The sequence below is a fragment of the Lepidochelys olivacea genome (assembly GCF_965140295.1).
Source record: "Lepidochelys olivacea isolate rLepOli2 genome assembly, chromosome: 21".
Classification (NCBI taxonomy): Eukaryota; Metazoa; Chordata; order Testudines; family Cheloniidae; genus Lepidochelys; species Lepidochelys olivacea.
In genome coordinates, this window is record NC_140431.1 from 14,955,713 (window position 1) to 14,979,911 (window position 24,199).

At 50.5% G+C, this 24,199-nt stretch overlaps 1 protein-coding gene across 2 annotated transcripts; it reads right to left on the reverse strand.

The window, feature by feature from the left end:
- Positions 1 to 1,193: 1,193 nt before the first annotated feature.
- On the reverse strand, positions 1,194 to 23,916 carry RNPEP (arginyl aminopeptidase). 2 transcript variants are annotated; one of them, XM_084611035.1, is made up of 11 exons: positions 23,478 to 23,916; positions 19,663 to 19,803; positions 16,008 to 16,159; positions 13,281 to 13,397; positions 12,886 to 13,121; positions 11,071 to 11,184; positions 9,536 to 9,648; positions 5,470 to 5,578; positions 3,765 to 3,989; positions 2,455 to 2,597; positions 1,194 to 1,559 (listed from the first exon to the last, which is right to left on the reverse strand). In XM_084611035.1, exons 1-11 carry the CDS (start codon positions 23,847 to 23,849, stop codon positions 1,395 to 1,397), a joined length of 1,887 nt encoding a protein of 628 aa, XP_084467161.1. In that variant the 5' UTR covers positions 23,850 to 23,916; the 3' UTR covers positions 1,194 to 1,394. The 2 variants fall into 2 exon arrangements, with proteins under 2 accessions (XP_084467161.1, XP_084467160.1); XM_084611034.1 differs by lacking the exon at positions 19,663 to 19,803 and adding an exon at positions 19,474 to 19,614 and having other exon boundaries at positions 23,478 to 23,913.
- Between the last annotated feature and the right edge of the window lie 283 nt (positions 23,917 to 24,199).

Consider the following 24,199-nt stretch of genomic DNA (forward strand, 5'->3'; position numbering starts at 1 on the left):
GACCTCCCCTCCGCTTTGCACCAGGCTCATTAACTAGGCCTGGTGCAGTGGGAGCATTCCTGCTGTATGGGGGCAGGTGGGCTTGCTCGTTTGCTAGGCTGAGCTCTGGCAGCTGCACGCAGGGCACAGCCCATCTCTGCTGCACAGCCCCCCAGTCTATCAGCCATGAAACCGCAAGGCAAAGAGGGAGCCTGGCTTCTCTAGGCGCGCCAGCTAGCATGCTGGGCCGGGACCACAGTAACAGAGGTCCTGCACCCCCTCGCTGAGTGTTTGTGGGGAGGGTCTCCCTGCTGTAACACTGCCAGAAATCAGTGATCGTTCCTGCTAGCCGCACTAACAGTAAACGGGCAGATGGTCTGAATCCCTATCCCCTACCGCTGAGTCCTGTGTCATGCTGGAAGCTCAGCACATCCCCAGCATTTCCCCCACCTGAAATTGCCCTGACTCTTCTCCTCAGCTGCATTTAAACCAGAACGCACCGGCTGCCCTTGGGCCTATCAGCCTAGGACTTCTTCCCCTGACGCAAGCGCCTCGAACCTCAGAGCCTGATCACCAGCTACAATAAAAAGAGCAACTCTGATGGGCTTTGCTGGCCTCTAGCAAACGCAGCCACCCAGAACAGGGAGGGAACAGCCACTGTCTGCAAGGAGACAGCAGAGACCCCAGAGAAATAACTCTGCCTCCTTCTTGTGAGAACAGGGTGGGAGCAAAGTGTCCAGCTTCAGCAGATCTGCTGCCACTTCTCAAACAGGGGGCCTAAGGCCTGGGGCTGTTCAGACCCCCCATATGGGAGCTTGTCCCCAACCAGATCACAGGCCTGGCTTTCCTGGGCAAAGGCTGGGCAGTGGAAGGGTATGGAGGGGATTAGACCCATCAGTGAGTTGGAGAGGAGGGGACCCTGGGCCAGAGCCCAGTCAGGAGCCCTGTGCTGGAAGGATGCAGCAGGGCTGGGGGTAATGAGGAAGATGGGACCCAATCTGGTGGGCGAGGAGTCAGAGGAGCCCCCCTTGTGCAGGATGCATCACTATTTATTCCCCCCAGAACTGAAAGAAAAGAGCCAGGTTTCAAGGGGTGAATCCCCTCCCCTGCCATCAGCCAGCACATGGGCTCTTAGCAGGACTCGGGGGTGAGGGGGGGTTGCTTTTAACACAGACCCCGAGTCCCTCAAGAAGCCTCCGCCGAGCACCACCAGGGAGAATACAAATGACGAAACGTTTAATAAAACCCCGTGTGTGCCAGCGAGTGAGGGGGCCCCGGGGGTTCACACCAGCCGGGGGATGGAGCCTCAGGCAGGCCCGGAAGCATGGCTCCAATGGGGAGAGGCCCCCTGGGACACTTGGGGTGGATGCAGCAGAGCTGAGGCCCTGGTGTCTGCCTCTCTCTGGGATGAGCCACTAGGTCCCCACTGGCTCCGAAGCCAGGATCTTCTTGACGTAGTTCTGGACATTGACGTGCAGCTTAGAGGCCGTGGCCGAGAAAGTCTCCACGGCCAGCGCTCGGGCGGACTCGGAGCCACTCCACATGGCCCGGTAGAGGGGGAGGGTGTATTTCTGCTTCCCCTGCAAGGCACAAATCGCAAAGGCCACGAGGAGGTTAGGCTCTAGAAGATAGGACTGGACCCACGAATTACAGGGCTCTGCCCAGGGGCCACTGTCACTAAGGCTGGAGAAGAGTTTCCCATAGAAACTCTGTGTTAACTCACCCACAGCTCCCTGAGACAGTCCCCCTTCCAGTGCGGATCGCTCACGCTTGGCCTCAGCCAAAGACGCTGCACGCAGAGAACGTTAGCCAAATCCAGGTACCGAACGTCAAGAAAGCGTGCACGTGGGTGTGCAAACACACATGGGTGTGCTCATGCAGCATCAACTTTCCCCCATTTCACAGAAACTAACTCACCCACTTCTAAAAATGGGTAACGGAGAAAATGGCAGGATTACAAGAGCAAGTGAGCTGGACAGTCCTTGTGCAGGACCAGCGCCTTTGCACGGCTTGCCAACAGGTTAGAAGAGCGAGAGCAGATAGAGAGGGCAGCACCTGTCTGCACAAGAACCTGCAGCCCCCCGTCCTCAGGCAGTTCCTAAACTGCATGAAATTCTCTGACCCGCTCTCCCCTTCCTTCACTTAAAAAAACCTGGTTGCACATAAGCCCTGGAGTCAGGAAGATGCAGTTCCAGTGGCACTTGTCCATTGTCTACTGCTGCTCCCTCTTCTTCGATGCGCTCTCTAATAGATGCCTAATTTTTTGGCTGAACGGAGGCCGGCAACAGGCATGTGCCGAGCTTTAAGCACGTGCTTAAATCCCGCTGACAGCAAAGGGATTTAGGGACGTGCTTGTGGCCTTAAACGTATGCCGAAAAACCAGAGAACGTGCAACGGCGTTCCCTGCAGCTGGGCCTGGCCTTCGGCTGACGCACTCCCAGCCCCGTGGAGCTGGCAACGGCGTTACCCACAAACCTGGCTGTGGAGGAACTCCTTGACTTTGCCAAACTCGGGCTCGTGGCTGTTCTTGAGGACGATCTGGCACCAGCGGAGGCCCAGCTCGGCGTTCTGCGCTCTGGAGATCTTCGGGTACGTCTCGCTCAGCTTCGCCACGGTCCCTGGGAAGCGAGGAGCAGGTGCGTCAGCCCAGCCGGGCTCAGACACGGAAACGAGCAGCGTTGGTATGTACTTGGGTGGGGTCAGCGAGAACAAGCTGAAAATGCCGCGGGCTGCAACTTAGCAAAGCCGCGTATACGTGGCCCAGGCGCCTTGTGCCTTCAAGGAGATGGCGGCCGTTTAACGGACCACACGCCCACGGCACAGAGGCACGGCATGCCACTAATGAGTCATCGGACAGCTTTCCTCCACACCCCAGAGACATCATTCTCGAGCACCTTGCAGCCAGCGGGCCTGGTGGAATCATCGCTCAGCCAAAGCGAAGGCACTCAGCAGGCTACATCAGGTGTCTAGACTCAGCACCCGGGGTGGGGGAAAGATTCACAAGAAAAGCCAACCAGGAAGCCACGACTGCACCCACTTTACGCCAGCCAGAGGGACCAGACCTCTAGAGAGATGGAGACATTACTCAGCAAAGGGCTCCAGCACGTGGGGAGCTTTTGGTTACCGAGGAGCAGGTGGCCGTACCGCTGAGATCACCGTTGAGCTCTGCGGCATGTTACAACTTCCTGCCGCTAGAATACTGGGGAGAACGGCTGCAGAGCACATCACACGAGGCTGCTCTAGGAAAAAGGGTTCAAGACTTGGGCAGCTACTGGTGGAATCACTATGGAATTCGCCACCCTTGACATCAGCCCTCCCAGCTGGACTGGGAAAGGGACCAGTGCACGGCAGTGAACGCAGGGTGCTTGCTTGGGCATGGAGTTCTGCTATCCTGACTCGCAATCAGTCATTTCTCTCTCTGACCCTAGGCAGGCGACGAGGCCTCAATACACACCCCTGCTCTTCCCTCCCTACTCGGTTATTGGAGAGATGGAGGCTTCTCCCCAAAAGCAAAAACGAAAGCCCAGCCACTGAACTCCCAGTCAGCTGAATGGACCCTTCATGCATGCACCCCTGGATAGAGTGAGGTTGGAGGTACGTTGCCTGGCACACGTCTCCCCACCTATCTGGTTGTACTGGAAGTCGCTGGTGAGCATCCAGCTTGGGCTAGTAACCAGCGTGCCTCTACACCATGGTAGGATTTGCATTAAGGCTTCACTGCTTTACAAGGCCCACCGGTTTGTACCCAACTCACCCCCTGCCCAGAGGAGGTTACTGGTCCTTACCATCTGGCAAAGGGGATTTCTGCAATATCTTATCAAGGAAGAAGACAAGTTGGTAGGTTTTCCAGGCGGTGATGTCCACAGCTTTGATTGCCTCCATGTTCAAACTGCTGGCTGCCCAGAGCTCTGCCAGCCCCTCTGCTGGCTTCATGAGCGTCTCTCCCGGGGAAAGGTCAGGCAGGTAAGGGGGCCAGCCGGGCGTGTTCAGCCATCGATCAAACTCAAAGCCTGCAGCGGAGAAGAAGAGAGAAGAAGTTGGGTTGCGTTCTCTGGACATCACTGGAGCCACCTCCCAGAATAAGCATGCTCAGAGCAGGCAGGACTGGCAGCGGAGCCAGATTCTGCTGCATGCCAGTGCACCCAAGAGGTCGCACGAGCAATAGCAAACAGGAGAAGCTGAGAATGGAGAGACTGGTTTCTAAGCTCCATCCCTTAGCAAAACTGCATCATGGGGGCTCCACAGTCATTGTCTCTCATTGACTCAACTGTGCTGAGCCTACAAGTGATCGTGTTAACAGCCTGGGATCTGAGAGTAAAGCTGGGTTCTTTTCATCTAATGCATCATCCCATGTAACAGGTTCTATCCTCTGTCACCTGTGCATTCCCATTGCTTTTAGGGGGATATGCCACAGGCATTACTGAAACCTAGTTAGTTATTAGTTCTGTGGATGACGTTTTATTACCCCAGTTTTAATCGGAAGGGCAGGGAGCATGTGGACTTAGCCCTGGAATCAGCCCTCTGTGGGGAAAAGCTGAGGCAGTGCATTAGCATATGGCAAATAAATGGAAGAGTACACAGCAGTTAGCATGCAAAGAAACAGAGTAACAGACTGACCAGTATGGCCAGAGAAGCAGGGCTCAACTTTAAGGAGAGGGAAAAGTAATGGGCATGTCGGTTTGATTGCAGAGAGCCTGAAACAAACTCAGGCAGGCATTTCTGCTTTGGCTACACACCATTTCCATTTTTAAGGTTTTCTTTGGCACCATGGGTTTGTAGCCAGCTATGCTGCTAAAGATATATGGGCATACGCTAAATAAGGTATAGGTGTGGATTTAAGGCACTAATGCAAAAGCCTACATGTTTCAAGCCTGTAAAGACAATAGCTTAGCCAAACAAACTAGGGCCCATGGCCTAAAGATGGGACATAAGTAACCCAAAATGACCCCATATCACAAGATAGAGTGGTGTTATAAATACGTGCTGCTGACAGGTAACCACAAGATGCCAGTTTATACCAGCCTTAAATTATCTAAGTTAGGAACATCCGCAGATGTCCAATCACAAGAATGCCATGGTAACTAACTGTTGTACATGAGGCAAAAGTCCCAGTAACCTATGGGTGAAGGGCACCCCAATGTTAGTAGGGTGAGGGAATACAGATAAGGAAAAGGGGCTGAAATCCATAGCCAGAGATACAGCTACAGGTGCTAGACAAGAAACTAACTTTAAAAAAAGAAAAGAAAAGAAAAGAAAAAAGAAAAGAAAAGCGGAGACTCTGGAGAAGGTGGGGGCAGCCTCAAGCAGTGCTGGGTCACTGACCCGGCCCAATTCTAGCCCTGGAGAAGGGACAAGCTGCAGTTGCTGGTTACTACCGAGTCCTGTATGAAGGTTTCTCTCTGGTTTTGGGGAGTCCCTGGCACGTGGGACAAGGAGGCAGAGGCTCCTGAGTGCTTGGAAGGAGATCTGAGACTCGACAGCAATACTGACCTGGAATGGTGGCCACGCCTTTTTTCTTCAGCTCCGGGAAGTACTCCAGAAAGAACTCCAGGGCCTCGTCGGCCATGATGCTCTGGAACTTGAACTGGTTCACGTAGGCCTGCGGGGGCAGGGTGCTCATACTTATGCTCCACACAGGCAGGACCAGCACAGACCCACAGGGCTTATGTCAAACTACTTTAAACAATTCTGCTTCCACTTCCAGTTGTTAACTGGATCCCCAGCCTCTCTCCCGCTCACGTTTAGCCAATTCCTGCCCATTCTGACGGCCCTGGCGCAAGCAGGCATGAGGGAAGCTCCGTGACACTGTTCTCCGATTCCCATATCCCAACCTTGGTCAATTCTTTTTGTTTTGTGGGGTGAAGCTCACCAGCAGCCCCCTGTGCTGGAAGCAATGGGGCCAGCTGTTTGGCATGGAAGCCTGCTCCCCACGACCACATGCACACCGTGTTGTTAATTACAGGTGAAAGACACCCAGCTGGGGATGCGGTGCCCCTCAGCTCCCAGCACTGGAGGGTTGTGGGTGGCAAAGCTAGTTCTAGATTCTCTGTCTCCAGAGCTACAGAAGCCAGAGTGATCAGCAACTCAGCCAGCTCTTGCTCCCAAGCTGCAGACGGATGCTGACTGGCAGAGTGCAGTAAGGCACATTCATTAACAATTGTCATCTTGTTCCCCCTCCTCTTCCTTCCAGCGTTCTCATCTCCCCCGCCATCCAGTCTTTTCTCAAGTACCTGCCCCCTCATCCCTCCCCTTCCCTCCCCCCCGTGCTTGGCCACTGACTCCCATTCTGTTCTGTCCCCTTTGCTCCCTCCTGTATCCCAATCTCTTGCTGAGTTCTTCCCCTCCTCTCTAAATCCTGCTCACTAACCTTAGAGTGCTTCCCAGACATCATCTCACCAGGCCCCTAAGCCCCATGTGTGGGGATGGCCTTTTATCCACATTGTACGGGAGGGAAACAAGACATGACACAGGAGCTGGAATTAGAATACAGCTGCCCTATACTCTCTGCCCTGCACTGCCCCATACTTAGCCCAGAAGAACATGCTTCCCCATGCCCTGAATGGACTTTGAGACCAGTAGTAAAGGACTCTATAGTATTCATCACCATACAATTTTGACAGGTTTCCACACACCCCTTTCTGCTTTATGTCCCACCTTCTGGTCTCATTGTTGGACGTGTTCACATTTGCCATGGTGCCATTTTGAATTTTTTTTTGTTATTGTTTTTATGGGGAGCATTAGGACTGCTTGGGTGTGAGTTTCAGAATGGCATTTTCCTGAACCAACTTTGCACACAACTTTCATGAAGGTCTTTCTACCATTTTTCAAGACAAACTGTGACGAAGTGGGACTGTTCTTAATGTTTCCTCTGAATAGTGTGGGGGTGCCTCAGTTTCCCCTAGGCAGTTCTTAAGTACCTATGGGGTGGGATAAGGGTGTATGCTCATTGCAGAGCCCTAGAGAGCAGGTGTGTGCAGGGGTCTGGACACAGAATGGCCGACACCCTGCTTCCTGGCAACTGATGGCCTGGGCCCTTCCCCCATGCAAGGTGAGAGCTAAAGGGTCGGAGAACAAAGGAATCAGGTGACTTCCTGGCCCGGGAAAGGGACAAAGCCCAGAGGAGGAGGGGCTGGAGGGAGTTTCAGTTTGGGGCTGGCTGGGACATGGAGTGAAGGGCAGACGTGGTTGTCTGACTCACTGCCCCCCAAAATAGACCCAGCTGAGGGGTCCCGTTCTCTGCACCTACAAGCTCTGTTTTAGACCATGTTCCTGTCATCTAATAAACCTCTGTTTTACTGGTTGGCTGAGAGTCACGTCTGACTGCGGAGTTGGGGGGCAGGACCCTCTGGCTTCCCCATGAGCCCCACCTGAGCGGACTCGCTGTGGGAAGCGCACGGAGGGGTAGAGGATGCTGAACGCTCCGAGGTCAGACCCAGGAACGTGGAAGTTGTGTGAGCTGTGTGTCCTGAAGACAGGCTGCTCACAGAAAGGAGACTTCCCCAGAGTCTTGACTGGCTTCGCAGGGAGCATTTCCACAGCATCACCCGGGGACCCCGTGACACAAACGTTAAAGGCTTTATGTAAAAAGAGGTAACTTAATCTTGGTACAAAACTAAACAAAGAAGGACATCTGCTAAATTTACATACATTTTGTAAATAAAGACTTATACATGCATGCTCCTTTTGACTGGTGTTTAAAAAGTTTACGTACTAAAATTTTACTTGGTTTTACAGCATTTAGATTTTTAAATAAGTTAAAGGAAAAGGAAGTAGCAGAGAAATAGCATTTTTAGCTCTGCTAAAAGTATCATCGCCTGCTTTCCATAAGCTAGTTTTTCATTTGTCAGCCTGTGGTTTATATAAAGCGTGTAAATCTAAAGCTCTCTTTACAGTTTGTAAGTAATAAGTTTTTAGAGCAGTTTTCCATTAGGCAAAACTTTAAAAAAAACACTTTTTTTAAAAAACGTTTGTGTATTGCTACAAAAACATGAGTTATGTACAGCACCTGTCTTTTCTTTTATTTGCTTAAAGAGATACATTTTTGAAACAGACGAATGGTCATTAGCCACGCCTCTTGGCGCATTATGATTGGTTCAGGAAAATGCAATTCTATGACCTGTCTAAAGAATAGCTTCTGATTGGCACAGCCAAGAGGTGGGGCTTGTTCAAGGCCGACTGTCCTGGAATTACTGGCATTGCAGGCTTCTCTCTGCCACTGGGTCAGTGACACAGGCTCTCTCTCTGCAGCTTCTCACTCTTTCTGTAACCAGCTGAAAGGTTTTTGCTTTTCTTGGCTGTTCTACAGCTTCTCTCACTTTGTGTCTTGTTCCCCCCCTCCCAATTTCTCTAAAACCACGTTCTATGACTAATATTTAACATGTCTTACAATTATTTTTCCTCTAAAAAATCTGGCATTCAGACTATTTCAAAATAACCTAAATGCATACAAATGTTTTTCTCCTAAAAGGCCTGTTAACATATTTGTCTTAACACTGTATTCCTATTTACTAAACTTTATGCAAAAGGGCCTTAATGTGTGTAAAGCCTATTTTGTTCTGAAGAGACTTCTCTTTTTTCCCCTCCAGGCTTACAACTTTTTAAATGGCTCTAAATGTGAAACACACACACACACACAGACGCAATCCTAATACTCCCCCTAAAATGTTTTTAAAAAACTGAAATGGCTGCCACAGCAAAAGTGTACATGTCCAAAAATGACACAGGACACAACGCAGAGAGCCTGGAAACCTGTCAAAATCCTAAGGTGAGAGATGCTATAGAGCCCTGTACTACTGAGCCAGAGGCTGCACTGACTGCTCAGGAGAGGTGCTGACTCAGTTGCCCAGTGGCATTAGTCCCATTACTGGCTGGCCTGTGCTGCACAAGGCCTGGGTTTTCATTCTCTGAATATTAAGAGCCGCCAGCTGAAGCTCTCATTCAGTTTTCCAGATAGATTGCAGGCTAGGGTGTGTTTCTGGAGGGATAAGAGCATTTAACACAGGGAAAAGTCCTGGACTGGAGACCCTCCTGCTCCAGACTGCTCAGCTATAAGCACCCACAACTTCAAACGGTACTAAAGGAATTTTCTTCAAGCTTGGCTTGCTTTGTACATCTCCTCAAGTTCTAATCAACCCACACTTAAGTGCTGCTTACTGTATAAGGTAGTATAATGTGGAAGGTATTAAGAGACTCAGTAAGTCAAGGCATTAAAACCTAAACTGGCCTTCAGTCTTAACTAAGTTTCCTCACTTCAAGCGCTTGGGTTCTCAAACTGAACATTGCTAGGTTTGCAGGCTGCAGTTCTGATCTATTCAGGGCTTTGGGTACCCCAGGAGAATCCCAGCCAGAGGCAGAAGGGACAGCTTTGTTCTTGGGGATGGTGGCATTATTTGCAAGCTCAGAAAGTACCAAGAACCTGCGATGCTGTCACGTATGTACCAACAGGCAGGGAAGAAACCTTGCCAGCAAACATGCTAGAAGGAGTAAATTTCCCTGCCTCCAGGACCTCTGCACACAGAGCTCCCCAGTCAGAAGCCAGCGAACCCACACCCCTTACCTGCAAGAAAGCATCAAACTTGCTCTGGTCTCCCACAAGGTGTGCCAGGTAGGATACGAAACAGTAGCCCTTCTCATAGGGGGTCTCATTGTATGTGTCATCAGGATCAACGCCTAGTGGGTCAAACACATAACAAGGGCCTGAGCTTTACGAAAGAAGCCACCGTTTAAAATAAACTGTTCCAACTTCCTTAGATTCCCATTCTTCAACACCAGAAGCTGCCCCCACCTCAACATGAAGGCCAAAAGGGCAGTGGCCTATGCCCCTCCGCCCAGCACCACCCTCGCTCAGATCCAAACCACCCTGTGTAATTCATGGAGACATACAGGGAATGCTATGCACAGTGGACTTTTCCAGCAGCTCATCCACTGCCTCTCACCCAGCCACATTCCTCCTATAGACCATCCACCTTCTTTGCTCTAGGGATGCAATCCAAGAGGACACAGCAATTTACTCAGTCACTTGTGATTATGGAGAAAGCTGAGGGTGCAGCCAGACTGCTATTATAAATGTGCTCTTCAGGCCCTGGCCAGAAACCTCTTCTTGGCCTGGAGACTGGCAGGTCACTCTCAAGCCAGCTGAGATTTTTTTCTTTTTTTTCTTTTTCTTTTTTTTTGGGGGGGGCGGGGAGGATAAAGTTTGAAGAAAATTGATCACACTGGTTCTGAGCACGGAATAAAAATTTGCCCTGGTTTCAAATTTTAACAAGAGCGTCTTGTTTGTTTATCTGGAACTCTGAAGTGGCTGAGCTCCAAAACCTCAGGCTTTATGGACATTCATTTAAGTTTTCATGACGCTTTAACTTCATGAGAACTAGCACATCGGCTTGCAAAGGGAAGGTAAAAATATTGAGGTTGTTTTGCTAACTGCATGTTCTTCTATCAACAGCTGCCTGTCATGAAACACTCCATCATTTAGTACTACAAATGCCAGGGCTACTCAAAGCTTTTCTCTAAAACAAGAGTAAAGGCACAGCATACAAACCCGGGTGCTTAACCCATGTTTAAGGCACCTGTGTAAGAGTGGCCTAATTTTCAGAATCGCTGAGCGCCCACAGCTGTGACGGGAGTCAATGGGAGCTGAGGGTTTTCAGGGCCTTCAGAAAACCCAGAGCCCTTCTTACATGCCTAAACTGAGGCATCCACTGTGTAAGTTCTGGTCCCTCTCTAGCCTGTTCCTTTAAACTTGCCTTAGTATATAAAGTAACGACTTAGGCTTGGGACTTTAATCACACCTACAGTACTCTAAAAATAACACTGTTTACTAATAAGTAGCCTTCGTGTTAAGCGGTAACAAGATTGGACTACACTGATGCACGTCTGATAGCTGCCCTGTACGCAATCCATATGCGGCTTTATGGTCTATTCTCAACATACCCTAATTATTGCAATCTTCAAGCATGACTACTGTAGATGCAGTTTTATTCCAGGCCATTACTGGGTTAAACGCACTGGCAATAAGACTATCGCGGACGGCCCCAGAGACCCGTACCCCCCGCAGGTACTCTGCGGCGGGTTATTGGAAATAGCACAGACCTGGCTCGATTTTCACTCTGAGTTTGTTTAGAGGGTGATCTTCTCCCGTGGTGTCCATATGCTGGCGCAGCAGAGCCCTTCCCGTGGCTGCTTCAAGGCAGGTGTAAGCAGCACCTGATGAGAAGGAGACAGGGACTTGGCATTGAGACACTGCACTTTCCCATCAGAGCTGGGGAGGAAGGCAAACTGCCCTTTAAGGTTCCTTTGGGACCGCCCCTACTTCAAAGGCCAGTAAGAGGGCAAAGCAGTCACTGCTCCTGGAGCAGAAGCATAGCTAATTCAGAAAGAGAGAGACTAGAGGAAGAAGAAATCAATGCAGGTAGGGGGTGTACCATAGCTTTTCAGGACAAAACTTATGGGCTGCCCGCTACGACTTCCTGCCCGGGTCAAAAGCAACCTTACAAACTAGAGGAGTTCTGCCTGCCAGCCTTGTGCTTTGGAGTGAAGACCCAGGAGCGAGTCCTTCTCAGAGAATCTCTTGAGCCCTGGCCTTCCCAAGACTCAGCCACAAGGCCAGCTTCCACCTGTTTGAAAGCTACTTTTAAAAGTCACTGAACTACACCAAAATGCTGACCTGTAGAATCTTCAGACATGTGTTTTACTGATGGCAAAGACAGAGTAAACCCAGCAGAAAGAATTTCCTTATGCTGCAAATGAAGCATTCTGAAACAAACGTTTGGAAAAGCAAGTGTGCCCCCATCACGCGTTAAGTTTACAGCTGCCACCTGACGGAATTATGGAAACATCTCAAGTTAGAAGGTCTAATCTCTTACAATGTGACCAGGAAAAAGTGTGTTTGTGCAAAAGTGGTTTAGGTCTTTTTGATGCATAAATAAAAATATCACCTAGCTCTTAAGTAGCGTTTTCATCAGTCGATCTCAGGGTAGGAAAAACAAAGGAGGGCCTCATTTTTCAAGCTCTTTTTACTCATTTTTCTATCTCAGAAATACTGGGAACCTGAAGTCTCTGGTCTGACCTAATTTTGGTGGGGGACTTGTTGGGGGTCTTGGCTCACAGAGTGCACAGCTGAAAGGAGTTGAATCTTTATTAGACAGAATCAGACTTTAAGGCCAGAAGGGACCATCCAACCTCCTGCACATTGCAGGCCATGGAACCTCACCCAGCCACTCCTGTAACAGACCCCTAATCTCTGGCTGAGTTACCCAACTCCTCAAATTGTAGTTTAAAAACTTCAAGTTACAGAGAACCCACCACTGACACTAGTTTAAACCTGCAAGTGCCCTATGCTGCAGAGGACGGTGAAAACCCCCCAGGGTCTCTGCCAATCTGACCCAGGGGAAAATTCCTTCCTGACCCCAAATGTGGCAATCTTTTCTTCTGCCAATTTCCATAGCATTTGAGTTAAACAGGTGTTAACTAAAGACTCAAGAATCTGAATAAAAGTCACACCCCATCTCGGCCAGGTTTTACTTCCTTCATGTCTGGCTATCTCACACCATGCTTCAGCAGCCCACAGCAGACAAGACTGGAATTTCTAATCTATAAAAAGGCAGAAAAAGCCTCTTTAAAAAAAAAAAAAGGCAACAGACAGTCCAACCCCTTTCCTCCCCCAGTCACCCCCAACACGACCCAATCGCGTCTCAGACATTTTAGGAGCTAGTGCAGATCCCCAGATGCTGCCAGAAAACGTGTCAAGCTGCAGAACGTAGTTCCCAGCCCTCTGATCTGTGCAGCTGGACCCGGATATCAGCACTGAGCACGAGCAATATCGATGGGCCTCCAGCCAGGGCCCAGCTCTGCCTACAGAGGTTGGATGGCAGGACTAGGTCCTGGCAGCAGATGCCAGGCTCTCACCATAGACGACGGTGGAGATCCTCCTCTGCGCGTACATGGTGAAGCCCTCGTTCAGCCAGAACTCGCCCCAGTTGGCGTTGGTGACCAGATTGCCAAACCAGCTATGGGAGATCTCGTGGATGATGACGTCCACCAGAGAGCGGTCTCCAGCCAGCAGGCAGGGGGTCACGAAGGTGATGCAGGGGTTCTCCATCCCGCCGAAGGGGAAAGAGGGCGGCATGAAGAGAACGTCATATCTGGGAAAGGCAGGCAGAGCGGTCAGTATGGAACCGCCTCTCCCCATCCGCCTGGGGACTCTCCTTCCCCAGCCCTAACATGTGAAGGCCGAGCGAGGCACCTGAAGGAACCAAAGCTGTCCAGAGCACCCCAGAGACTTCCATCCAGGTGAGCCATACCTGTCCCAAACATATGGTCCAAAGAGCTTCTCCCCAACTGCCAGGAACTCTTCGATCACGCCATCGTACTCCTTCTTGGCTGCCTCAATCAGACAGGGCTCAGCCCACACGTGACTCCTAGGGAGAGCGAAGAAACAGTCCTGATTGCAACAAACACAGGGCAGACTGAGCCTTGTTCTCATGAAGTGTGATGCACGGTGCCTTAGTTAGGAGAGCCGGTATGGTTCTAACCTGTGTGGAAGGCTGGCACCCCAAATCCTGCCTTGGAACTGGCTCAGGCCCACTCCTCCTCCTCCTCACCCCCCAGCCCCCGATGTCTGCACACTTCTGCCTGCTCAGTTCCACCCCTGCTGCTGCTAGGGACCCTTTTCTGCAGGGAGATCTCCAGCTTGGAAAACGGACTCCACACAACATGCTGCTGAATACAAAGGGGAAAGGAAAAACCTAACACGAGGAAACACGTTCCCTCCAAGCTGCCCGCAATCTCCCGACCCAAAGCACATGGCTTCTGGATGGAAGCAGGACATTCAAGTTGACCATCCTCCTGGGTCTGAAGCTTGCAGGCTTCATGCTGTTATGGGAGATGGTTATTAGAATTCATATGGCTTCCTGCAGGCTCCATATTGGCCACAGGTCTTTAGCTACTTAGGACAGACGTGATGCATGGTAGGGAAAGGATGGGGAAGAAAAAGAAAAATCAAAGCTATGTTTTAAAGACATTTCACTTGCTGTCAAGCTCCTCAAAGCCCCAGGGGACTCAATCCCTCAATAACCAGAACAGCTCTGTCCTTATCTCCCTGCCCACTACCTCCTCCAGGTCATTAATAGATGTAATAATCCCCACCTGGAGAACTTGCCCCATTCCAAGGCCTTGTCCTTGCCCACAAGATGTCCAGCTTTCTCTACACTGATCTAGTTACTTCGGTACAATCTCCCCTCGTGTGGGTAGTCATACCAATGTTAAGTGTTTATCCTGGGGTAGCTTATTCCTGGACCGGAAGGGAAATAAGCTGTATCAGTAAAATCATGCCCTAACTGACAGAGTTATACCATCACAAAATCTCCGCTGCCACACCCTCTGGTCATTTGTTTTCCCAGCCTAACAAAGGACCTTTTGGAAAATGCAAGCAAGTTATTTTGATCTACTCTGTCACTGACTCATAGGGCTCCGATGGGGGACAGTGGCATGGCTGCTGGTTTGACTTATCCCAGTGCATTGTTCAAATCTGTTTATGCTCCTTTGCCTGGGAACCCAGTTTAGACTCACCAGCCTAGCCACCAGCATCGCCAGCAGCTTTGGGTTTTTTTTAAAAGGAGGACACACCCCCCCCACCCCCCATTAGCATGGCTCTTTTCTCAGTGAGTAGCCAATCTGGGGATTCGTAGCACAGCTTTGTCAAAGCTTAAGCTAGCTCGGTACTTTCTTTCCTTCAGAAGCCTTAGATGACACGCTCGGACTCCGGTGATTTTCAGCAGCTTGCCTTCTAACTTCCTCACATGTGAAGGATACCTTTCCAAATTTCATTTGAAAAAATGCCTGACTAGGCATGGCCCCATCACTTCCTACACAATGATGCACAGAGTCATCATCTTCTCCAGTATGCAGTCCTGAACATCCCTCTCTTCTGCACGCCTGTGTGGGCTAGTGGCTACTATCTCCGCATGCAGGAGGGGAATCTGGAGGATGGAGAGTGGCCATTTGCTACAACAAAAGTGAAGAGCGTGTAGAACGGGGAACAGTTAATGGACTTCAAACCAAAGAATAAAGGTCTGGCCATAAAAAAGGCTAATGAGACATTTACTGCATGTGTTGTTAATTTAATCTTTAGTCCTTAACAAGGATCAAGCAAGGTTTGAAGTCACACTCAATTATCTTTTCTGGCCCTAAAAGATCCATGAATCTATGAATTAAAGAAGCTGGAAAAAAAAGGGGGAGTTATTCCCGATAAGCAAGAGTGGCCAGACTCCCGTGTGCCCAGGACCCAACAGTAAGTATGTTTTAAGAGCCCTCTGCTTATGTGACTTTGGGGAACACATTCAAAGCAAGGTACAGAGCTGGACCACAGGGCTCAGGAGTGCAACTCCACAGCACCACTTTGAAGCTGCATTCCCCTCTGCCCAGAAAGAGGGGGGGGAAGGGAAAAAAAAAAAAAAAACTTGCCCAGGACCAGGAATGAGATGTGATCCATAACCAGATAATCTGGGGCATATTGAAAGCCACCGATGCACTATTCAGACAGGAGGGGTATAATTTGCTACTGTCATTTGATTTTAGGGGTTATGAAGTCTCCTGCTGAGCATAAGAATTGATAACCCACTAACGACTGGCAGAGCTGCAAACAAGTTTTAGATGACTGGGTTGGTTTTGACCCGGATTTATAGTAACAAATAACCCACGGTTAATTCTAGTCCCATGCAAGACCCCCTCGGCTTACGACTGGCTGGCAGGACAGAGCGCGGACATGCTGCAAGACAAATAGTGTGGAAAAGGCAGCTATCAGGGGAACACCATAGCGCATAGGAGCCTAGAATGACAAGTTTTACCCAATTTTCACACGAAGAGTTGAGCTGGGGGGGGGGGGGGGAGCTCCCTCAAACAAGGGGAGGGATAGTAGATATGCTCGTTAGGGAGCAAACCCTTCAGAACTAAGCTACAACCAAGGCCACAGGCTTTGTTATAACTGAATGCACGATCTTCCTCCTGTGAATAAGAGGGGAGCCCCTTACCGAGGTCCGACTTCAGCAGAAACTATGTCGCCAACAGCCAAGGCAATCAGATAGGACGGGATTGGCTGGGACATCTTGAAGGTGAACGTGTTGTCCTTCTCCTGCTTCTCCCAGGTTGTGGCGCTCATCACAGCTGTGAAGCCTTCAGGGACCTAGCAATGGAGACACCTGTAAACAGCCTCCATCAGGAGAGGGGAGCATCACACTGCACACGTTTGGGGTGGAGTTGAGCGATCCTGACTGCTCTGTGACCATGATGAGCATTCCCAGAGTCAAGCTCCAGCTAACAATGCTCCTACCACCTGGATCTCAAACCCCACTACCCCTTTCGAGGCAGGGGAAAGCATTATAAGAACATAAAAATGGCCATACTGGGTCAGACCAAAGGTCCATCCAGCCCAGTATCCTGGTGTGTGCTAAATGCTGTATTGAGGCTGAGGCGTTAACCTCTATCTTGATATATTAGCAATGCTGGCTGAGTTATTGGAAACAATCACTTTGCATCCCTAGTTACTCTCACACGTTTAACCAAAGTCTGTGATTCCTGGGTTTTTGTTAGTGAAAGATGGTAGCTGAGAGGTTATTAGAATCACACTTGGAGGATAAAGGTACGGACAATACGGCATTACCATTGCCAAGTACAACAAAAGAAAGCCAGCTCCAGGTCGGGCAAAGAGGAGGAAAGTATCAGGTTTTAGCCGCGAAGGGATGTGCGTTTGTTACAAAAACAACTCCAAAACTGAAACAAAAAATAGCCTTGAAGATTGCACAAGTTTTTATGGCTGTTGTATTCCCCTTTCTGTTACTAAGCATCCAACTTTTCCAGCGAACTAGGGAAGGCCAGGCTACAAAGCACCCAGTCAAAAGCAGGCAGCAGGTGACCTGTTAGACACAGTTACTGATGCTGACTTGAAGGTGAAAGCACATAACGAATTACATGGAGAAGCAGTTACATTAATACACGCTGGATGGAGTAACGTGCACAGTGATCCAGTGATAGCTAACTGGATGCAGATAGGGAAAACTGGCTATGTATCAGCAGTTCACACTGGAAACAATGAGAAAACTGGAAAGCACTGTGCTACGCTGGCCAGAGAAGCCAAGGCATTTACAAGTGAACTGTACGGTGGTGGTGGTAAGAGCTGCCTGACAATGAGAAAAAGATGTAAAAGTATGAGACGTGATCTGGAAAAAGATGACACCTTGGTTACGTTTGGATGTTAGGACATTTGTAAATCTGCAACATGTGTCAGAGCATGTGGTTTACGGTCTTGTTGAAGTGGATTTAGGCAAAGTACTTTCGTAATCACCATCAGCCTGGTTAAAAGAATGCCAAGGATCTGTAAAACCCCAAATCCCTGCGGACGTACAATGGAACAGTCAACCAACAAAGATAGAAACATCTTAAAAATCAGTCACATCTCAGGATTGCAAGTGATCTTGATGCAGAACCCGAAGACTGAGTCGTCAATATAATTAATCATCAAGAGATTCACTGAGAAGCAAAGAACTTGATCGGTCAGTTGAATCCAGCTGCTGGGGCACTTGTCACACTCCAAAGGGACACATTAACAATTGATGCTGCATGTGAAATATGGTGGATCTACAGAAAAATGAATATTTGTTTTTCTGCTTTGTGTGGTGCACAAAGATTTCAGGAGGCACTTACTCATGTACACATTGGCCAACCTCCTTCATCCAAAGAAATTGTCAGCTGAACAAAAAAAATTGCAAGGCAGTGGTTGCACACCAAAAATCCCAAATTTCTGCCATATTTACTTATATTTAAGTAAAAACTCCTTATCCAAAAATCAATGTTTTCAGACGCTATCAAGGAACAAGTTTCCTCTAACACAGTGGGAAAAAAAAAAAAAAAATCTAAAGAATGCCGATATCCCATTTGAATTCGTAGAACTGGTGGGGCAATTGCATCCGTGTCCAGCAAGTTAAACAAGCACAGAACAAATTTTTTCCAGCTTTGGATACATCCATTCAGAACGGAGGAATAGGCTCGGTCGACCCACTGCACTGAAGTTGGTCTTCTGCGGCAGACTGCTGCGTGGCCAAATGGACCAGGACTGGTCATCAGCAATTCTGCATGCTTCTGATTGCTTAATGTTTCAAGCCAACTCTGCATTATTGTTGTTCTTATGTAATTGAATGTTTTTGACTATTGTCTGCATAACAGTGAAAACTGAAATATGAGTCATGACATGCATAACTTCACTGAGAAAATACCAAACCAAAATATACAGAGCCATTCCAACATTCAGTATTATAATTACATGTACAACCCTGAATTAATCTCCGAACCTACTGCCTGATAGTTTTAATTTGTATATTCAAATTCTGGTTCCAAGTATGATGGTGTGCATTTATGAAACAGCTTTTAAAATAACTAGTTCTTCCCAGGTTAGTAAAAAACATTTTACTGGGTAAAAGCCACCTCTGGTAAATATCATACCATCCCTGCCCCTCAAACACACTCCAGTCTGGCTCCTCCCTGGACACAGGACACTGCCCTGGTATTCCAATACTTCTGCAAGATCAGCCCTGGGTACCAGAGGGAACCATCTCTCACATCAATCATGACCACCCATAACAGCTGTGCCCCACGAACAACGCATAGGCTTCAGCACTCTGAATTCACTTTCCCTCAATAACACACAAGAGCAAAGCTCAAAGTCCCAAATAAACCAATCAAGCTACTTCTCTATGTGCTGGGAGGAAGCCAGCTTGCTGTTTCTATTTTTTAAGTATTTGGAAGGCGCTTGTCCTATCTCGAAGGGCCAACAAGAGATTTGTTAACACTACTTTAATTGCACTTGCCAATAAATATTGTGGATCGAGTACCTCTGTCTAAAACATTCAGCACCCTCACCTCTTTAAGATGTAAGAGCTTGCAATATGCTGACTCCAAACCCACTCCCTGCCAGAGGTGCTCTAGCAAAACCAAGGGAGACCAGACTTGACATGCTGGTTATTTCTAAACTTAAGAGTCAAAACACTGCCTCCGCCCCCAGAAAAGACCAAAAAAGAGCCCTTTCAGGCCTTCCTTATTCATCATTTAAAAAGAGAGAGAGAGACTCAAAGTACAATAGTTTTATTCAAGTGCCCTTTGCAGGTCACTTTTAAGGAGGGATCTGAAAGTAACTGTGTTACGCTTGGCAAACAAGGAGCAGGAGCAGCAGGACATGAGAGAGTCCATATGGAGGACTCTGACTAATGAACTCTGCATGAGGATCAGGGCCTTCCGGCTGTCCTGAATCTCAGACATGGGTGACAAATGTTCACAGCACTTCCCAATGTTCTGTTTTAATAAGGTTAGTGGTCCGGAGAGACCGCGTACGAAGATTTCTCCTTCCAAGGCCTAGAAATGGATGCCCTCTTGACAAATGAATTTTCTACCCTAAACAGAAGTTTGAACAAATGATCCAATTTGCACTCTTATGCCTTTTCTGCTTACCTTTATAGTGGCTGAATATGTACTTTTAACTGAAGGGGTGTCAAAGCCAGGGAAAAAACTTCTGTTGAGGACAGCCTGGCCTTGAGTGTACATATAAGGCTTCTGTTTCCCTGCCGTCTGCTCTGGAGTGAGCCAACAAACCTGATGAGAGACAAGAGACAGCTTCCTGTGAGGGATGGGAGACTTCTCCTGGATTTTTAGAGAATAGGTGCTTTTTATTGCTGGAGTGTGAAAGCCGGGGGAAAAGGACCTGTTGAGCACAGGAAAGCCAGAGGTATAAGGGAACGGCCTCTCCTTCTGGGCTGTTTGGAAAGAGTCTAGCCAGGACACCTGGAGCAGCAAGCAGAACAAGGAGAGGGAAAGTCAGTAAAAAATCAAACAAGACAGTCAGATTCAAGTCAGACTCACGCAAAACTTCAAGGCTTGACTAAGTCTATGAGCTGCCCTGGGATCCTAACAAATCTTAATCAGCATCACTGACGCAAAAGCAATGTGCTGCATTCAGGTGGAGAAATGCGCACACAACTGGACGTGGCAAACCCAGATCCGCCCCCTTGGCCTATTCCAGGAGCAGTTTGTAGATCGGCTGGTTTGATAACCACAAAGTGAAGTAACTACGCTGGAACAGAGTGTTTGTGCAAGGAATTCTACCAGCATCACTACAGCCATACAATCAGACTCTATTTCCCTGTGTCGCCAAACCCCACGAAGTAGTTTAAAGGCAGCTGTAAATTGACCAAGCTCTCCCCCGGATGTACAGCCCACACCCAGGCCTTGTCGCCACTAGAAAGTATGTTTGTGCTGCTAAACTCATGTACAGCCACACTGGCAAACTCCCCTAGTTGGGAGACACCTCATAGTTCTTTTGTTGGTTTAGCTTCTCTCAGTTCCCCAAATGAAAGCAGCTATACCAGCAAAAGGACTTCGGCACATCAGTGATTTTCCCAGGGAGGAGCTAGGCCTGATCTACACTAGAAAGTTTTACCGGCAGGAGTGGGCAAAAATATCATCCCCTCCCAAATGACAGCTCTACCGGCAAAAGCCCTAAGGTAGGCACAAGTTACATTAGCAAAAGAATCCTTTTTCCTGTATACTTATTTTGTTTGGGGAATAGGCTTAAGGTACATCTCCCCTAGGGCAGGTAGCCAGCTTGCTATACCAGCAAACCCTGTCTAGCGCAGACAAAGCCTAAGTACCACTCAGGTGCACGAAAAGCTTTAAAACAGAAAACAAGAACTAAGCTTAGTAAGGGGTGTTATTCTGGGCCGATTTCTGATTTCATTTACTCTTGTGTAAACCTAGAATAACTCTACTGAAGTCAGTGAGGTTCCTCCAAATTTAGGCTGGTGTGATCAAGAGCCTGCTTCAATGAGTCTGAAATCCCCCGTTGAATCTAGATGGGCAGAAATTAGACGACTGAAGGGAAAAATCTAAAAAATTTGGCTAAGAGTCCTAAGAAACCAGTTGCTTCTCTGAACTCTAATTGGGGATTGGTCCTGCTTTGAGCAGGGGGTTGGACTAGATGACTTCCTGAGGTCCCTTCCAACCCTGATATTCTATGATTCTATGAACTCTGGCCACTACGGCAGACGTGCAACATTTGCAAACCCTCTTGCTTTTGACCAAGCTGGAAACAGGCAGTTAGCCTTGGGCTCACACGCACTGCCGTAGCATTGACTTCCTAGTTTTGGCCAGGAAGTGGCAAAGAGACACAAAAAAGCAAATAAATCAACAGTGACTGCTGGTCCTCCAAGCATAAGCACAGGTCTGGATCTGCTCCTCTCTTGTTCCAGCTGGGCTGCCCGTTCCTAGCCGTGAAGTTTTTATGCTCAGCATTTATAATTCAGAATTGCTACAGCTCATCCATTTGTATTAGCTCTTCTCTCATGAAGAGCTTGAAGGCCTTCATTTAACTGCTGAAAGGAGCCAGGGTGCTGGGCGGGTCTGGGATAAATAAGCCAGCAAAATAACCCGAATACTGTTCTTTGCAGGGACAGAGACACTTTCACTTTGCAATATTCTGGCCCTTTTCCTATTTTCTAACAGGCAAATCATAGCACCACTTTTCTCTGAGCAGACTCAGCCTTTTGGAGGCAGAGAACACCCCCCCTCTCTTCCTGCCCCAGGATGGGGTGGGGTTTGGAAAAGCGGGTATGAGATTGCCACAGAGAAATGAAACTCGTTAGACAAGGCTGGAACCAGAAAGCGTGTCAGTGATCCCAGACCGCCAATGCACAGAAAGAAACAGGACCCTTCAGCTGGGACCAGTTTGGGCCTGGTCCCAGGAGGAATCAGAAGCTCAAGAGAAACCAAAATTTAAGTTTTTGCTGAGGGTTACTATCAATTAGTGCTTCCTAGCAGGGGATCAAGTTCATGGGCTGGAACTCATCCACACTCCATTCTTTGAGAACCTGCCGCTGCCTAGATTTACCAAAAGTAGGTGATTAGCTGTAATCAGGATTAGCGTCACTGGAGCCCAAGCTGGGGACCTGAGAAGAGCACAAGGAGATGGGAAAGGGTAATTTCCTCCTCCCCTGCTTTGCTTTCTCTGATCTCCAGCTTCAACCTCGGATAATACCGAACTTCCACCTTCCTGCCTGGCCATGCTCCTGCAAACTTACCACACTGCAGCTAAATATGTCCAAGGAGGCTACATTGGAGAAAGGGCGCACCTCCCCCCTTACACACAACTCCTTATCTCCCACCTACCCGCCACTTGCCACTTGACATCATCTCGCAGTCACCCTGACCTTTCAGCCATGTGTTTGCAAGTCACACCTATAAATATGGCTTCCTTCAGGCCACCATCACGCCCTTTTCTCACTGCTGCTCCCTGCTTTCCAGATCTCTATCCTCCAATGACCCATATTCCCCTGGCTGATTTAGGAGCCGGGCTAAATTACACTGTAGACTTGCTCCAGATCCCCCCTCTACTCCTCTTTCAACCTAGACTGGTCACTGCCTCACACGCCAGTGCAAACTGCGTGCCAAACACTGCCACCCTGCCTGGGACGTGTTTTGCACCCACTTTGCACTGCTGTAAACAGGGACGCTCGGTGCAGGGAGGTTTGAATTCAGCCCTTGGTATCTACATCCTCTCTGCTCTGCCGCGGGCCGGCTGCTGGCAGTGCAGGAATTATCCCCTGGGAAGCGCCTGCCACTTGCAAGCCGCAAACCAGGAGCTGATGGGGGTGGGTAACCAGTAGCCTCAAACGCAGCAAGAATGTTTCAGACAAAAAGGGGGGATAGCACATTAGGGACTGGGGAGACTCACTGATTGGAGATCTTGCCCCAGGGAGGAAAGGCAGGGCAGAGAGGGAGATGGGGAGGCAGCAGGTGATGCTGAGGAATTAGGATGGAGGTGCCCAGAGTCAGGGTGCAGGGCAGCAAGTGGATTAGAGGATAGGGCGCACGGGAAGCAAGGGAACTAAGGTAGCAAAAAGACCCAGAGAGGCAGCAAGGGACCACGGTGCAGAGGCAGCAGGAAGACTGGGGGATCAGGAGCCTCACGGTGCAGGTCAGCAAGGAGGCAGGGGGCAGCCCGGGGACTCGGGGGGTGGGGGTGGGGGCAGCGACCCCGGGGCCCGGCGAGGGGGCAGCCCGGGGACTCGGGGGGTGGGGGCAGCGACCCCGGGGCCCGGCGAGGGGGCAGCCCGGGGACTCGGGGGGTGGGGGTGGGGGCAGCGACCCCGGGGCCCGGCGAGGGGGCAGCCCGGGGACTCGGGGGGTGGGGGTGGGGGCAGCGACCCCGGGGCCCGGCGAGGGGGCAGCCCGGGGACTCGGGGGGTGGGGGTGGGGGCAGCGACCCCGGGGCCCGGCGAGGGGGCAGCCCGGGGACTCGGGGGGTGGGGGTGGGGGCAGCGACCCCGGGGCCCGGCGAGGGGGCAGCCCGGGGACTCGGGGGGTGGGGGTGGGGGCAGCGACCCCGGGGCCCGGCGAGGGGGCAGCCCGGGGACTCGGGGAGGGGGGCGCAGCCCGGGGGCAGCCCCCCGCAGCCCGCTCACCCCCGGCCCCTCGCCCGTGCGGTAGGCGATGTCCAGCGCCAGGCACTCCCCGGCGCGCAGCGGCTCGGGCAGGAAGACATGCAGCGCCGAGCCGTAGCGGGCGAAGGGGCGGCTCTCGGCGCGCAGCGGCCGCGGCTCCCCGCCCGGCGCCGCCAGCCCCACGCCGCGCACGGCCAGGCTCGGGTGCGAGTCCAGGCTCAGCTCGGCCGCGCCGTCGCGGAGGCAGCGCAGCTCCAGCCGGGCCGAGCCCTCCAGCCGCCCGGGGCCCGGCGGCCCGAAGGCCACGCGCAGCGCCAGGTGCAGGTGCCGCAGCTCGAAGCTCTCGGCGCTGCAGGCGGAGGCCACGTCCCGCACCCGCCGCCCCGCCGCCATCGCTGCTGGGCGGCCCGGGGAGGGGCGGGACCGCGGGGCTGGAGCCCCGGCCCCTCGCACGTGGGGCAGAGCCGGGCGGAGCGTAGAAATGGCTACGAAGAGGGGGAGGGTTGGGGCGCGGTGGGGGAGGATAAGGGAGGACAGTATGGGTGGAGCAGTGGATGAGGCTAGGGGGTGGGGTATGGGGCAGGGATAGGGCACTGGGGAGAAGTAGGCGGAAGTTGGGGCTATGGGGTGGGGATAGGGGGGGACAGTGGGTGGGGACTGGGGGCACGGTGGGGGAGGATAAGGGAGGACAGTATGGGTGGAGCAGTGGATGAGGCTAGGGGGTGGGGTATGGGTCAGGGATA

What these genes read in the sequence shown, in the direction of transcription:
- RNPEP (XM_084611035.1), bottom strand. Translation starts at nt 23,849, where the DNA reads ATGGCGGCGGGGCGGCGGGTGCGGGACGTGGCCTCCGCCTGCAGCGCC. An exon ending in TCTGCTGAAGTCGGACCTCG is followed by an intron (nt 13,398 to 16,007) that starts GTAAGGGGCTCC and finishes CGCTCTCCCTAG; the next exon opens with GAGTCACGTGTGGGCTGAGC. An exon ending in GAAATCCCCTTTGCCAGATG is followed by an intron (nt 2,598 to 3,764) that starts GTAAGGACCAGT and finishes CTCGCTTCCCAG; the next exon opens with GGACCGTGGCGAAGCTGAGC.